The sequence below is a fragment of the Engystomops pustulosus genome, chromosome 9 (assembly GCF_040894005.1).
Source record: "Engystomops pustulosus chromosome 9, aEngPut4.maternal, whole genome shotgun sequence".
Classification (NCBI taxonomy): domain Eukaryota; kingdom Metazoa; phylum Chordata; class Amphibia; order Anura; family Leptodactylidae; genus Engystomops; species Engystomops pustulosus.
Genome location: NC_092419.1, coordinates 45,857,058 through 45,874,990, shown reverse-complemented (window position 1 = coordinate 45,874,990; position 17,933 = coordinate 45,857,058). Strand labels below are relative to the sequence as shown.

Below are 17,933 nucleotides of genomic sequence, written 5' to 3'. Positions count from 1 at the left end.
ATATTGGCCCCCTAAATCAAACATTTTTTCTAAGGGTATCTACCACCAAGCACACTGACATACTGATGTGTGCTCCCTCTGGCAGGATCCACTTTTCTTTGAGCTTCTTAAGCTTGTGTTTAAAAATAAAAGGCTTTAAAAATTATGCAAATGAGCAGGAGGAGCTCCATGCTCAATTAAAACCTATGACGTCTGCAACCTTTAGGATTATTTGCATAAATAAAATCCTTTTTTTTATAAAAACCAAGGCATAAGAAGTTTATAGGGGACAGAGGGGACACACACCAGTATGTCAGTGTGCTTGGTTTACAATAATAATAATTCTTCATTTATATAGCGTACACAGATTACGCAGTGCTGCACAAAGCATGTCAAATTGGTCAATGCTTCACCCTGGTGGTCCTTTAAATTAAAAGGGTTTTTTGGGTTAATTGGTGTAAAAGAACAAAATTAGGCACATTTAGCAACCCATGGTGCTCTGAATGATTGTCTGCGTTTCCAGTTTCAGTCAGACCAGGAGTTGTGAAACTTTATAAAACATGTGAACAGGCTTTTAAAATACATTCCAGAATCAATTTCCAATAATCCCCTTAGAACAAAGATACAGATGTAATAGGAAAATATTATTCTACAAGACAGCAACTCAGCTATATAAATCTGAATTTTCTGTGTATTCAATGTAAATTTACCAGTGTATAACCTGGCCGTTATCCATTTTAATAAACCTACAAGTGGACTAGAATTTATAATATTTTACTTTGCTGCTGATTTGTACATTATATTTCCGTTTTTTTCATTTAGGTATTCAATTCTTATTCTTGACACCAAGTGTTCACTTGGCTTGTGTCCCAGACACCCAACAGCTCACTCAGGTTATAGCTGTTCTCTGCAAGGCCAATTTCTGGAAATTGCAGCATGTTTTATACTCTCCATATAAAGTAAAAGTGTTTGTTGCCACTTGGGAAAGTTCACGGGAGACGTCTAAATATAGAAACATAATGTAAAAGGTCAGAAAGTTCTATGAACTGTGAAAACAAGGATACATGAAAATGCTCACATGCTCACAGTGGCGACTTTAGCAGCAGCAGCACCAGGATTTAATAATGTGACCCAAATCAGATACTTGGATTGTTCTTTCTTTTATTGTGCAGTCTAATTAACACTTTGCTAGGTGCTTTTTCAAATTAAATTATATTAAAATGTGCTGTACACACACAGAGTGGACACATGAAATAAGTTGCAAATTGAATGAAAGTTATTATAGGAACTTTACTATGTGAAAACAATTTATTTTTAAGGTGAGATATAATCTAAGGTTATAGGCCCAAAGCATAATTTATTTAGATTTTCAAGTCCATTTCCAAATATATTTTATGTACAAAAGTGTTACTATTTAAGCAGGTATGTACATGCTGGGTATGCACATGCATGTAGATACAGTAGATAGATAGAGAAAGAAGAGGTAGAAACTGCACGCAAGATGGTTGTCCATCACTAACAGCAGAAATCATGGTTCTTATCAATGCAGTAAAGTTCTTGTAGACCCCAAAAAAGACATCCAAACTTCGATGATAACTTACATTATAGGAAAGTTACATTTTATAACAAAAATAAGTTGATATCTAGAATTGTGTTTGAATTTTATATTTTTAGACTATTTATTTTTCTAACTGGAACACTCTCACACAGCATGAACTTTTGGTACTATTATATGTCCTGGATTTTGGCAGATTTTGGCACTTGCCTACTATTCCTGGTGGTAAATAGTGCCCTGGTCATAATAGGAATTATGTCATTCCTGTGTGTGTTATTTCCCCCACATGCAGAGAAGAGATTAAAACACCCCAGAAATGTTGTTATTAAGGAGAGTAGAACTTAGTCCGGCTTTCTACAAAAATAAGTAAAGAAGGAGAAAAACACCTTCTTACGAATTGTACACATACTTGGATTATGCAAAAGTTAGACTATTTGCGTCTCATATGTGTCTGGCATTACAAGAAAATGACACATAAAATAACATAATAACACATCCCACATTTATATAAAAAAAAAGTTGCAGCACGAGACTGTTGTATAAATAGATAGTTGTCTTGATTTTTTTGGCAAAGAAAAATCTGAAGATTGAAGAGCCTCACAACTAGAATGACAAGGGCCTGTGTGAACTGTGAACATCTGGAAAATGTAAATTCTCTGCAGATAAACAATGGACTTTGTAAGATGAATCTCTGAAGTGTAAGTGATTATTTGCTCAAGAAGGTAGATAAGTCCTTATCCAATCTGTGTACTTGTGGACCTATGTAAATAGCTACTGTTTTACCAACTAACTCATGCTCATATGATATTGAATGGACTTTAATTTGGTCCAAGTATTAACCCCTTGCTGCCGGAGCCACTTTTTACCTTCCTGTCCCGACCCATTTTTTTCAAATCTGCCCTGTGTCACTATAAGTGGAACGTTTTGACATATCCAAGTGATTTGGAAATTATTATTATGTTTATTTATGAAAAAACTGATATTTGCTGAAAATTAGGAGAAATTCTCGATTTTCGAAATTCTAAATGGTCTTCATTTTCAAAACTAAGAGGGTCATTTATCTTTATTTTTCTTCCTGATTTTTCTGTCATTTTTTTGAGACATTTTTTGGCGCATTGCAATGTTTGCGCCTTTTTGGGGACATTTTGAAATGTCCACCGGCCATTTGTTTTTTATGAGTAAGAAACATTTATTTTCTATTCCAGATGTGCTAAATGTCACAAATAACATTTATCATTTCAAATTGTCTAAAGTTTGTGAAATTTTTTGGCACAAAAAACTCCAGATGGAACCATACTTAGAAAGAACGACTTGAGACATTTGTGTGACATTTTTGAGACATTTGTAACAAATGTCTCAAAAAGAGATCTGATAAAAAACCACAAGGAAAAAGTGAAATTGATAAAATACCAAAGAATCAGATGGAAAGAATACAGGCAAAAAATAGCCAAAATAAACAGAGATAAGATAAATGACCCCCATAGTCTTAACAGAAAAAAAACTTGATAACTAACATTGACTAAATGTGTGCTTTATGTCGATATGCTTTTATGCATTATCTAGTTTTATAGGATGTTATGGGGATTTGAACTTTAGGTGCAATTTTTCACATGTTCATAAAAAACACAAAATCCTGCTTTTGAGGGACCTGCTCAGATTTCAACGCATATTGAGAGGCCTAAATAATAGTAAAACCCCATAAATTACCCCTTATAGAAACTACACCCCTCAACGTACGTAAAACACCTTTAATGAAGTTTGTTAACCATTTAATTGTTTTACAGGGGTTAAAACAAAATTGTGTACAATTTTCATATACAGGCGGACCCCTGGATTTTGGTAACTTGCTTAAAGGAAACCTACTACTTGAAGTGGCAGGTTCCAGAAGAAAATACCGAGCACCAGCTCAGGGTGAGCTGGTGCCGGAGCTTATTTTTGTTAGTGTTTTAAACCGCGGTATCGCAGTTTAAAACACTTTTTAAACTTTATAGCCGGCGCAGGGAGGTACGCGCTCGGCGCTTACCATGCGCTCGAGCGCGTACCTCCCTGCGCCGGCTATAAAGTTTAAAAAGTGTTTTAAACTGCGATACCGCGGTTTAAAACACTAACAAAAATAAGCTCCGGCACCTTAGGCTACTATAAACAGTTATAACAGTTATCAAAGGTGTCTGCAATTAAGTGTTATTGTTTATGCTGGTTCTTATGACAACCCAACATTTTTAAAATCCAATTGTCACAGAGACCAAAAACATTTTTGACTGGAGTTACAATTATAAGCTATACAGTTCCGATTTACATAAAAATTCAACTTAAGAACAAACCTACAGAACTGATCTTGTACGTAACCCAGGGACTGCCTGTATCGAAAAAGTCTGGTGCGTACCTGGACACCGTGGGCAGCACAGCTGTGGAATGTAGACCGGATTACTACAGTGAAGACTGGGACATCTCACTCTGCTGCACAACACATTTCCACCCTGAAATGGAAGATTCTTGGTCAATCTTTATGCATTACTTTTTTAATGTGATGCCTTTAAAAAAACTAACTAAATTAGAGGTACATTTACTCCACTAAATGGAGGGTGTTCTCAAAGATGAAGGGCAATGAAAAAAAGATGAAAGAGAATTACAAAATGTAGATAGAGACAGGGCCATATTTATGCCTAGGCACCGGGAGCACGATGACTAGGGCGGCCGGGCTGGGTGGGGCGGATTTAACTTTTTTTTTTTTTTACATTTTAAAAATGTATGTATACAGAGATACAGCAGTGCTCTTACGATCACACTGCTCCATGTGCGGACCCTGTGGGCTGTGTAAGCGACCTGGATCAGCTGCCGATTTGGATGAGATGTCACTGCTGCACCTCTGTATACATACAGACAGACCGGGAGTGATAGAGGCACAGCGCTGGACCGAAGAACCAGATCGGAAGCGTTTCAGTGTAAATGCAGATGCGATCTGAAAAAACACGGTGCTAGACTTGTCATTGTAAATGTAATTCAAGCGCAGAATATGAACACAGCTGTAGTCCGCATTCTAATGATGTGTGTGCAATTCATGTGCTTTGTCTTTGAACATTAAAGGGGTTGTCAGATAGGGCCTACTACTTGCAGTAATCTATTCTAGTTATGTACTGAGAGTTATGGGCAGAGGTGTTAGGGGGTGTAAGCACTAAGAGTATCTAGGGCAGCATCAACACTAAATACGGCCCTGGATGGAGACCACTGTCTTGGTGTAGAGAGCATCTGGGGAATCTTATAATCATAATGTCAAATTAGGAATTCTGGGACTTTGTGGGGGGGCTATTTTATTATCTGCAGCCAACATGTTATCGCATATCGGTATAAAGGGCTGATTGTTGAATAGGTGTCTACAAACAAGGCCATTTATACACTTTATGTTATTGTTACATACATAACTTTGGAAGTGCATGGTTGGTTGATATGCAGAAGTTGTAACCAATATGGTAGATGCTTACTACACACCTCCCCGTGCCATCCGCACCTGCTGAGCACCTCTGCTCCGCTAAGTAATTTATTGAAGCCCCCAGCGCGATAGCACACCTATATTGTGTTCACAGAGCCGGTGAAGTCACCAGCTCTCCCACTCATGCTATATGTGATCATGGGATTACCTCGCTACATTCTGCTATTAAAGCACATAGCGGTCACCAGCTCTCTAAACACCAGCGCACACTGGGTGTAGGAGCGCCAGTTGGACATGAATAAATTACTTAACAGAAGAACCAAGAGGCTCATTTGCATGTTTTATAAAAGCTTTTTTTTCTACTAAATGCGGTGGTTCTAAAACATACTAAACTAATTAGATGGCGATGGGATGCGGAGGTGAGTAATAAGCATCAAATCTGATAGTAGATGTCCTTTAAGTACTTACTTTTGTCTTTTTGGATTTGTTCTATATTGTGATGATTGGTATTGGTCTCCCATACTAAACCTGATAGACAAGAGGTTGCAGTAGGCAGTGGATGACTATTTTATTTTTAATGAATGATGCCATTTTCTCAGAGCCTTGCATGTAGAAAACACCTATTGTTAATCTTCATTGGTTCGATAACCATATGTTCTGCCAAGTGAACTTTTACTCATGTCTGTTTATGTTATTTGGCACTGTGACTCAATGATTAGACTCTTCCCTTGTAAAATTGGGATCCAAGTCTCAAATATTACCAAAATAACTTCTAAATGGAATTTTTGTATTCTCCTAGTAGAAAATCTGTACAGTAAAAAGTCTGACTGCTATAATCTATTTCCATTGTATAATTTCAAACCCTTAATGGCTGCAAAGTTCTAGGGCATCTGGTAGCAACTTTGCTATCATTACTTTTTTGGATGCAGTTTTTCATTAATAACATGAATCTACTTTGGAAAATAATTAGGTGAATTGTGAACCAGTTAGTAACTTCCTGCAGTACAGTCCCGATTTCTAATTATACAACTGAAGGTGGCCTTAAAGGGAACCTGTCACAAGGAGACCCATTTTAGCACCCCCCCCCAAGTCCCCACAGAGCAGAGTACATACGTTGCCAATATGTTTTTGTATTAAAAATTGGTTTTAGAGAAAAAATTATATGTTGTATTGTACCTTTTATTAGCATCTGCTATGTGACTAATGGGAGGGTCTGGAAAGGAACGGTTCCCCCCACCCTTGGGGAATAGCTTCTCCATGTGACCTTTTCAAATATATGAAAACACCCATCACTTGGCTTAGCGACGCCCCCTGCTCCTCTACAGCCAATCCCGAGTGTGGGGAGTTATTCATATATTTGAAAAGGTCACATATTTCCCAAGGGTGGGGGGGAGTTACTGCTCCTTTCCAGCCCCTCCTATTGGGCAATTCCTTAGTCACACAGCACATGCTAATGAAAGGTACAATATAACATATTATAATATCTTTTTTTCTGTAAAACCTATTTTTTATACAAAAACACTTTGGCAGTGTATGTACTATGCTCTGTGGGGACTGGGGGAGTGCTAAAAATGGGTCTCCTGGTGACAGGTTCCCTTTAAAGGTTTTACTACTGAAAATAAATTATGTGTAAAATGACCCTGCATAATTTACTCAGGGATCCCCCCACACCCTGTTCTTGATATTGCTGGTCTCCTACCGCTGCACACAGTGGCATAACTTAAAGCTGATGGGTCCTGGTGCAAAGTCTGTGCCAGGCCCCTGACTATAATGTATGGTTTATAGTACTAGTCTTCGCATATGGGAAAGTGACACCTTATGGGCCCCCTAAACCGTCTTTCATCTCATGTAACTTCATTTCTGGTTTCTCCATAAATCCTGATGTGCTTCCTAGGCCTCATGCTCATGAAAGTATGAAAAAGGCTATATATATGTGTAGCATACGGCCCCATTTATTACAATGGGTATAACGGCTATCCATTTTAATGGATGTATTGTGCAGCGTACCATACTTTGAGCAAGACGTAAAAAAAATATAGAGCATCTCCTACTTTTTAATGTATTTCCATTCAGTACGCCCCATAGAGGTCTGTGGGAAAGTATTAAAATATGTTATACATACGTGCAGCATGCAATCATGCACCGTATGATCCCGCGTATGCCGTATCCAGGGAGTCCAGAACAGATGGGAGGTGCATTCTGTTAGCCAGCCAATAGTCAGCCAGCCATCATTTGCCAGCCCACCATATTTTACACGGATACGGTGCCATACGTGAGCATACGGATGAAAAATGTCCTGAATGTATATATGTGTATTCTATATACTGTACAATCTAAAATTTGGAAAATATGTGCTCCTTTAATTACATATTTCATGTCTCATTTTTTACTGCCATTAATCGACAGATACCAGTCACAGGTGCCCATATTACGGTGCGCTAGTCACAAATGCAATATGAACAGCGTGCACCAGCTAGTCCTAAATATAACATAGACTTGGCAGGGACATGGGCAGTCAAAGGAGATCTCTGTTTCAAATATATATCTTACTTTTATTTTGGGAGAGCAGGAAAACTAATGATAGTATGTGCCATTTACAGAACTACGAGAACCAGTATCACATTGGTACTGTAGTTGAGAAAAAAATGGAAATGAATCTGATAGATGAGAAAAGTAAAGAACCTTGTCATGTAAGACCATGTATATAAGGTGGTTTACTTCTAATTAAAAGGCATTAAAAAATTCTATAAAAATATATAATAACAAGATCTTTAACTTAAAGCATTACCTCACGACATAGACAGTTAACACAATATACAAGTCCATATGGTTCCAGGTAAGGGTGCCATCTCTCTCCAGTTCGATATTTTCTGTCTTGGAAGACACAATATGTCTCTGAATCTAAAGGGATGACAGAGGCAGCTTTTAGTTATATCCTCAAGCTTCAGTGCACATCAGTGGTTAAGAGATGGTTTAGCAAGAGTCAGGATTCTCCTGGTTGTGATTGGTCTACACTATAAAAAGTAATGCATAGAAAGTCCATGAAATATTCGTGTGGGTTCTCTGGTTTGTGTTTTTTGGCTTTTCAAAAAGAGCCTTTAATGTTCCTAGTCTCTGGAGCCTGAGCAAATCTAAAGGGAACACTGTAGGTATCAGTGACTACTGGGAATACTCCATAAACTGGACCACAGTAGAACAGCCCATTAGATCCAGAAATTGGAGGTAACCCCAAAGCTGTCAGCACCTCTGACTGTGAAGTCTACCAAGCAGCCAAACACTTTAGCTGAAAGAAAACCTTTCACAAATTGGCAGCTTACATCCAGTCTAATGCCAAGAAAAGAGAGAAAGCAGCTGAGAAGCATATACCTACACATGATAGAGCTTAGACTGAAGAATGATATGTTAGTATGCAGACATGAAAGGGAACAGTTACAGGGAAGAATAAAAATAAGATGCCTGACCACTTAGGATTGCAAACCGTGTTGTCCTTCTCCACATTATACCTGGCACGAAAGAGGTTAAAACCAAGCTCTTCTTTTACAATTTGACTTTATATGACCAGAAGTTGAGCACAACTCAGAACAGGAAAACCACTCCAAAAGACCCCCTCTTTAAGAAACCACCTCATCCAGAGCAGATTTCCTGTTACAGAGAGGTGATCCACTTTTCTACACTGTATTAATCTAACTATTTCTACATTCATTTGGGTTGTATATACAAGTATTTCGAAAGCACCTACTCTTCTTTACGAGAAAATATATTAATGTAATTTCTATAATAAATAAAAATAATAATAAAAATAATAATAACAAAAACTGCAATACAACCCTCACTGGAGATATTAGTGTTAATAAACAGTTGAGGCATGGGGGGGGGGGGGTGGCAGTGATCTAATGGCCTAAGGATCAGAGTCAGATTCTGTTTTGGTAAAAAGTATGTCACTATTTTAACTGCAGTATAAATGAAGTGTTAATTTTACAACATAGAAATTCCATTAATAAGTGATTCACAACCTCAGAATCTCAATTAATACATATTAAAAACTCTTTCTTTATATTTAGATTTTAAATTTGGATTTTTATATTTTGTGAACATTTCATTTAAAGGGGTTGTCCACATTCAGCAAATAATTGATATTGTTTGTGTAAGGAAAAGTTATACAATTTTACAATATATTTTCTGTATCAATTCCTCAATTCCAATCAATTTCTAGATCTATGCTGGTATACACATCTGTGGGTATGTTTTACAATGTAAGCAACTGTCTTATAATAATGAATGATCTATGAAAATAATATTTCTTAAACATTTAAATTCTTACAGGAAATTTCCATTCATAGATAAGAAAAGGAGAACAAGCCCAACTCGGGTCTCAAATCGCATACCACTTTTATATACACATTCTTCTTGGTTTAAATGTATGTAGGTTTTTTTATTCATTTTTATAAATAAAAAAGCCTACAAGGTTGTTCCATGTAAGACAAGCACGTGTGTTAGATCATAACTCTGTTTTGCTAGGAAATTTCCATTGTAAGTCAACTTAAAGCGGTTGTCCACTTTCAACAAATAATTGATATGGTCTTTTTAAGGAAAAGGTGTAAAAATGATAGAAAGCTTCTATGCTTACTTCCAGTGGATAGAAATCTGTCCATGGTCATGTGATGTCACACAGGTGTTAGAGATTTTTATCTAGGAATCAAAACAGTCCTTACTTCATGTTGTACAGGTGACTTTCAAATTAAATATTTCATGGCTGTCCCGGTACCGGGACTTGAACACAAACCAAGACACATGTCAGTCTCTTAGTGCATGTAAAAATCTTCTCCCAGTTTATTTGTCTCAGCTGCATAATATCACAGACAAAAAATCATCCAAGAGGATTGACTAGAATACTGCAATGCTATTGGCCACAATGAATCCACCAGCACATTCTCCGAAAAGGTCAACAGGCCTTGTTCACAGACATGTTTATACTAATTTCCCTGAGAAGAAAGAGATAAGCTGGCGCTAGAACCTAGATATAGAACTAAAGATGAAGGACAGACTGGATTCTCATTAAATGTCAAACAGGTTACATAAAATGAAGTTTGAATCATGACATTAACTGGACAGTGCTTGACCCCTGGCGTGACCCCTGGCTAATACTTAAAATGGCAGACAGTAGTCAAGATGGCATCCGAAACCAGTGCAATCTCCTTAACACAGGTAATAATAACGGCTTGTTCACCTGCATGCCCATCACATGACCAACGACAGATTTCTATCCACTGGAAGTAAACATAGAAGCTTTCTGTAGAAGCACAGCAAGCAGAGATCGAGAAAACCGTGATGAATTGATACCAAAAGTATAATTATATACACCTTTTCCTTAAAAAGACCATGTCAATTATTTGTTGAAAAACGAAATCCCCTTTAACTATTAATTTGAACTTACAATGGAAATTTCCTGTGAGATTGCTTAAATGTTAAATTAATTTAATTTGCATAGATTATTAATTATTGTAAGGCTTTTGTTGATATTGTTAGACATACACACAGTTGTGTACATCTACAGTATGAAATTTTGTTTCCTGGCTCATCCTCCATCTGTCCTCATACGTAACCTGACTCATTACCCGGGAAGGGAAATCACATGTGAGGTGATTCATGGACAACATTTCTAGGATGAAGAGGAAGCATAAACCTTCCAGATCCTCTTGTAATCCTACTGTTAATGACGCTGACCTTTACAAGTGCCATGTTTCGGTACTTGGAGCTGTAAATGAAACCTTCTTCCTTCAATAAATTAGGCAGGTGCTTCATGAGCCAGTTTTATTGGATTCACACAATCCAAATAAGCTTTATATTCCTCTACCTAAAATTAGCTGTGAACTCATCGAAATTATGAGGTAAAGCAAGGAACACAAATATTGATAAGATTAAATCTAAGTCATTTTGATTGGTGAGATTTTTTTCTTAAAGGGGTTCTCCCACAAAGGAAAGTTAGGCCTTATTCACGGGAAAGGGCCTAATCTGCTGATCAGAGGGGGCCTCAGGTCATTGTGAGCTGTGAGGTCTAATATAGACAGGTATGTGCCTTTCCTAATCAAGTTTAATTAAACACAACTGGACAAAGGATCTGTATACTTATGACCATGTGATATTTCAGTTTTTCTTGTTTAATAAATTAAAGCTGCAAATAAAAATGTAAAGGGATCTGAATACTTTCTGTACCCAATCTAAAGACAAATAAAATGATACTTACTCTTAACATGTTCTAATCTGCAGCCATCCATGAGGAGAAGGAATATAAAGCAAGAAAATGTATATTTATCTTCCATCATTGTGCCAAGACAGTTCACCCTGCAGAAATTTGCAGAAAAAAAGGGATTTAGTCTTCTATTAAAAAGAAAATTGGTTTCTGATAATTTATAAAACAAAGGGATCTGTTTTGTGGAATAAAAACCAAAAGTAAACTTTCATTCTTGCTGGGTCAAATAAAAGTTTTTTTTGTATAGAAAGGCACGATAAGCTCTCCATACAGCTTAGCGTTTTCGCATTTGCCTTTAGTTCTTAAATGAAAAGCATCATAACTTTTCAAGAAAAAATAACTTTTAAGGTAGAAGGCCAAGAAAATACTGAATAAGGGAACACTAAAATCAAAAAGCATAAACCAAAACTAACAACAATAAAACATTTTCACAGTTTGGTCAATAACCACTGCCTTAAGATCTCCATACACATCAAATTCAGTTGTGCATTGTGTAAGAGGAAGGTGGAACAAATGTTTGGGGTGATTTACAGCTCCAAGTAGCCACTCTCCAGCAATAGTGGATTATAATATAGACAGTGTGCCCGGGAACCCAAGCCTTCTAGGCCACCAAACAACATTTTATACTGAGAAAGGTCTTCCCCATGAAATCCTTATAATTTGTTCCTGCTATCAATACAGATGTACACAAGAGCCATTTTTGGACTTTTGAAGGTCCTCCAAAGGTCCTGAAATCACAGATTGAAATAATGCAGAAGGGATGCATCTTCCATTGATTCTAGTACCATATGTAGGTAGTGAATTCCAGACTTGTAGGGGCTATAACAGTGGTGGCGAACCTATGGCACGGGTGCCAGAGGTGGCACTTGGAGCACTCTCTGTGGGCACCCAGGCCTTCACCCTAGCACAGAGTTTCCAGACAAGACTCAAAACCTCCTCCTGCAGTCCCTGGCCACCCAGGGTGTACTGTAATCAGTTCTATTTTTAAGCTATACATCCTTTGCTGCCTGGGACTACAGGAGGAGCAAGGAGGTGCAGGCTGCGTTATTATTGGAGCTTTTGCTCTGGGCCCCACAGCTCTTCCTGTTCAGGAGACCCTGGAAGGAAACTACAATGATAATCTGAATTTTTCCTCTTTCTTTCAACTGTATTGGTGTCCTTAGGACACCGATACAATTAAAAACTGTGTGAAAACAGGTAGCAATATGTTACTGCTTAAATTGCTCTATTGGCACTTTGCATTTAAATATGTGGGTTTGGTTGTAATTTGGGCACTCTGTCTCTAAAAGGTTTGCATACAACCCAGGGCTCATGGCAGGCTTAATCCTACCCAGATCACCAGTACATGAAAGGGCTAGAAAATGTGAAGTAGTGTCCCACATGCAGGCTAGGATCTTTTAATGATCTCCCAGCTGAATTAAAAAAAAAATATGAACGAAAATCCTGTGCTGTTTTATTACCTTAAATTACCTTATTACCTTATTGACTCGAGTAATAGCCGAGGGTAGGGAATGCATTGGTCACAGCCCCCAAATTATATAGCCAGCCTGCCCCCAGTAGTATACAGCCAGCCCCATGTAGTATACAGCCAGCCAGCCTCATGTAGTATATAGGCAGTCAGCCGCATATAGTATACAGCCAGCCAGCCCCATGTAGTATACAACCAGCCCCCAGTAGTATACAGTCAGCCCGCAGTTTGCCCAGCACATAACAAAAACAAACTTACATACACATCCTCAGGCGCCCCGATGCTCATCTCCTGGCAGCTCCTCTTCGGCCTTCTCTTTGCTGTAACAGCCAGCAGAGACGCGTCCATGCAATCTGCTGGCCGGCACACAGGCTGGCAGATCGCATGTACACATCTCTGCCAGCTAATACAGCAGAGAGAAGACCAAGGAGGAGCGGCACCCAGGGTCGGGAGCCGCGACAAGCATCAGGGCACAGGAGGGTGAGTATGTAAGTTTTTTTTTTAATTGACATTTCTTGTGCTGAAAAACTCAGCTTATACATGAGTATATATGGTAAGTATCAGGGAACAAGCTCAGGAACAGGACACAGATTTTGAAACAGGGTTCAGAGCACAGGTTTGCAGTTCTTGTGTCAGGATCAGTGATAGTGGATCCCCTGTACCAAGTCTAAATGGTACCTGGTTTTCACCAGAGCCAGTGAACAAGAAAGAACCGCTTCACTCTGACTGACTTCATACCCAGGACTTCTTTCACCTCGTAGACAGAAGTTGGAGGTGGTACTTGCCGAGAGAAGTGGTTCAGGATGGCTGGCTTAGAAGGAAGAAGTGAAAGAAATTCAGGATGCGCATGGTGGGGGAAGGCGGTGCTTATAGGTCACGGGATTGATGCACTTCAGCACCTCAAATGGATCAAGATAGCGAGGACCAAGCTTGTGACTGGGAACCTTCAGCCGGACGTATCTTGAAGACAGCCACAACTTATCTCCTGGAGAGAAGACTGGAGGAGGCCTGCGTCTCTTGTCGGCCTGGGTCTTGGTGCAGGAACATCAGAAGGCTCTGACCGAGGAAGAAGTGGGCATGGATGTCGCCCAAATACAACAAAAAATGGAGTGGAGCCGGCAGAGTTGTAGGAAAACTCCACCCATGGCAGCAGGGTGGACCAGTCATCCTGTCGGGCGGAGACAAAATGACTGAGATAGCATCCCAGTGTCTGATTAACCCTCTCCACTTGCCCATTAGACTGTGGATGGTAAGCAGAAGAGAAGTCCAGTTTAACCTGTAGTTGACCGCACAGAGAGCACCAGAAACGGGAAACAAACCAGACCCCTTGTCCGAGACAATGTGCAGAGGAAGTCCATGTAGCTGGAAGAACAGACTTGCAAGACGTGGAGTTGATGGTAGGCTTGGCAGAGGAACAAAGTGGGACATCTTGGAGAAGCAATCTGTTACCACCCAGATGACTGTATTACCAGAAGAATATGGGAGATCCGTAACAAAGTCCATGGCTATGTGAGTTCACAAGCAACCGGGTCTCGGCAACGGATTCAGTGAAACTGCAGGCTTTAGGTGTGATGCCTTGTTACGGGCACAGGAAGCACAGGAACCCACAAAATCTCAACAGTCCTTGACCAGATCGGGCCGCCAGTAGTAATGAGATATGAGGGCAACAGATCTCTACACCCCAGAGTGCTCAGCCACACGAGAGCAATGTCCCCAAGTTAGTATCCTCTTCCGAAGAGCAGGTCGGATATAGATTTTGCCAGAAGGGAGCTGCCGTAGATCCACAGGAGTTGCAGCAACCAGTCGTTCCGGAGGCGCTGAGCAGTCTGGAGATACAGGAGATTCTTGTAGTCAGTGTAGATATAGACCGGATGATGACCTTTGGGCCCTTTCTGGGTGAGGACCATTCCAGCACCAACGGATGAGGCGTCAACTTCCAACTGGAATGGCTTCGCCGTATCAGGCCGTGTGAGAACTGGCGCAGAGGCAAAGGCTGACTTCAGCTTGGTGAAGGCTTTTTCAGCTCCCAGAGGCCAGAGTCTCAGATTGGCATTATACTTAGTCAGTGCCACAATGGGAGACATAAGAGAAGAAAAATGTGGAATAAATTGCTGGTAACAATTGACGAAGCCCAGAAATCTCTGTATGGCACGTAGCCCTACCAGGCGAGGCCAATGAAATATGGCAGACAGCTTGGCAGGATCCATCTGTAGTCCTTTGTCAGAAATGATGTATTCCAGAAACGGAAGACTACTCTGATGAAATTGGCATTTCTCAAGCTTGGCATATAAGTAATTGGCCCTTAGGTGCCTGAGAACTTGCCGGACGTGGGTCAGATGAGACTATAGGTCTGGAGAAAACACCAGAATATTGTCCAAGTAGACAACGACATAAATTTAGAGCAAGCCTCTGAAGATATTGTTGACAAATTCTTGCAACACCACTGGGACATTGCAGAGTCCGAAGGGCATTACCAAATAATCAAAATGCCCATCACGAATATTGAAGGCCATCACCTTCACGGATGCAGATGAGATTATATGCTCCTTTGCAGATCCAGCTTGGTGAAAACTTTGGCACCTCAAAGGAGATCAAACAGTTTAGTTATGAGAGGCAAAGGGTAGCAGTTTTTCACCGTGATGACATTGAGACCACGGTAATCAATGCTCAGACGGAGGGAACCATCCTTCTTGGCTACAAAGAAGAATCCAGCATCAGCGGGAGAAGACGACTTGCAGATGAATCCCTTCTGTAAATTCTCCTTGATGTAGGCTGACATAGCCGCGGTCTCAGGCACAGATAGTGGGTATACCCAACCTTGAGGAGGAAAAGTACCAGGCAGCAAGTCTATGGGACAGTCATGGGGCAGTGCGGTGGCAGAATTTCCGCTTTCTTCCCAGAAAGGACATCTGCAAAATCCTTATAAGCAGCAGGAAGGCCTGCCAGCTGCTTGGGTCTACAGAAGACATTATGGACACAGGGTGAAGAGCCATGAGACAGCGGGAATGGCACTCCAGTCCCCAGCGAAGGATTTCCCCAGTCTGCCAGTCAAGCACCGGAGCATGTTGCTGCAACAACAGGCGTGGGCATTTTCCCGGATGCTGGGGAAGGACTGGAAAAGACGTAAGAAAGTGCTCTGGGCTGGCACAATAGAGACAGAGATTCTCCTGTCTTCATCTGGAACATTCCTGGGGAGATAGACAAGCTCTATCTACTTGCTTGGACTCCTCTGCAACAGGCATGGAAGACATCTGAAGTGGTCTTTGGAAGACTGGACCCAAGCAGAGAAGACAACGGATCCTGACTTGTGGTTGTTCCAGATGTAGCTCCTCAGCGTGCACAGTAAACCAGATGTCTATCTGAGTGGCCAGAGAGATTAGATCACTCAGCGTAGACAGAATCTCCCATGCAGACAGGGCGTCCTTGATCTGACCAGACAATTCTTTTTTAAAAAGTTGCTACCATGGCGGCTTCGTTCCAGGCAAGCTCAGAAGCCAGGGTACGGAACTGAATCGCATAGTCACTGACATATAAGTGCACTTGATGCAAGTTCAGCAGGGCGGTCTCTGCAGAAAAATCCTGGGCTGGATGAACCAGAATTCGGCAGAAGATAAAGCAACCACAGTAGCGTAGGGTACCGCAGGAACCGGATGCTGCTGTTGGGATGACAATAGATGCGGTAGCAAAGTCGGAGAGTTGTCTGATTTGATAACCTTGCACGGAAACTTGCTGGATCTGTAGAGCCACGATGGTGGAAAGATCCATCAGAACTGGTTGTGGAACCTAGGCAGGATCCATGGCTGGATCATACTGTTAGGATCGGTGATAGTGGACCCCCGGTAACACTGCGGACGATGATGTAAGCTGACGCCTGGGACCGGAGTCTAAGTGGTACCCAGTTTTTACCAGAGCCAGTGAACAAGAAAGAACCGCTTCTCTCTGACTGACTTCATACCCAGGACCTCTTTCACCTCATAGACATTGTCGCAATGCGCCTCAGGAGCTGGAGTTGGTACTTGCCGTGAGAAGCGGTTCAAGATGGCTGGCTTCAGAAGGGAGAAGTGGAAGAAATTCAGGATGCGCATGGTGCGAAGAAGGCGGAGCTTATAGGTCACGGGATTGATGCGCTTCAGCACCTCAAATGGACCCAGATAGCGAGGACTAAGTGGTACCCGGTTTTCACCAGAGCCCGCCGCAAAGCAGGTTGGACTTGTTGCGGCTTGGTACCACCAGGTCGTTCCACAGGCGTGACTTTGTCCACAGTGGGGACCAAGGCGTGGTACAGAAACATGAGGCAAACTCGTGGTCAGGGACAGGCAAAAGGTCGAGACAGGCAGCACAGTATCAGAGTTGGGAACATAGTGGTAGGTCAGGACAGGCAGCATGGGATCGGAGTCAGGAACGCAATCGTGGTCACAACGGGAAGTCAAGGGGATATAGGAAGGGGCTGGAAATTATTAGGGCAGGCAGATTAGCCAATTAGTGGTGCGCTGGCCCTTTAACTTTACAGAGCCAACGCATGCGTGCCCTATGACACGGGAGCGTGTGCCAGCGGAGATCGAGGGGACCGCTGCTGGAAACAGGACAGGTGAGTGAGAAGCTGGGGCACACAGAGGTACACGGGTGCACCTGCGACCATGGGTCGCAGGGGCACAGTGGCATCTTGGATAAAGTTGGGGGTCAAGGGTAATGGATGAGCAGGAAACTCTTTGTATATCTGCCTCTCACTTATTGTTAAAACCAAATAAAAAAAATATGTTTAAAAAAAAGATGCAGGAGAGGGTGGCCTGATGCCGAACTAGGAGGACGTGCGCCGCGGAGCTCCCGGGACCCGGCACCCCATCACCCTCCCTAGGCAGCCATCCTCCACCTGTGCCCCCTCCAGCCTGCTCCCCGGTGCCGCGGGTACCTGCCTCCACGCTCCGGTGCCGATATCACGGAGGTCTCCGGCTCCTTGCGGCCCCCCCGCACTCCAGCTCCTGCAGCTCCCACGTGCCCAGCGCGGCGGCGGGACCGTAGCCGCCCGACATCGCGGCTGCATACCGGAGCGGTGAGGGAAACCCCCCCCCCCCGCCTCTGGACATACGGAGCCGCCGACCCACTTGTAGGATCGCGGCAGCGCTCCAGTCACCCCTGCAGCCTGCCGGAGGCGACAGTCTACTGGACTCCCCTGCGCTGCCTGAGGCCTAGGCGCGCAGGGTTAACCTCTCCCTTGCCGGACTGCAGCCAGGAGTAAGGTAGGGAAGTAATTCCC

General features: G+C 41.7%; 1 protein-coding gene across 1 annotated transcript in view; it reads right to left on the bottom strand.

The window, feature by feature from the left end:
- CHRDL1 (chordin like 1) overlaps positions 1-17,933 on the bottom strand; it is a 64,421-nt gene that overhangs the window by 23,057 nt on the left and 23,431 nt on the right. The window contains exons 2-4 of the mRNA XM_072123592.1: positions 11,206-11,303; positions 7,750-7,862; positions 3,918-4,011 (exon numbers count right to left, since the gene is read on the bottom strand). Of these exons, the coding sequence (XP_071979693.1) occupies positions 3,918-4,011; positions 7,750-7,862; positions 11,206-11,284 (286 nt within the window). The 5' untranslated portion in view covers positions 11,285-11,303. The remainder of the gene's footprint in view (positions 1-3,917; positions 4,012-7,749; positions 7,863-11,205; positions 11,304-17,933) is intronic.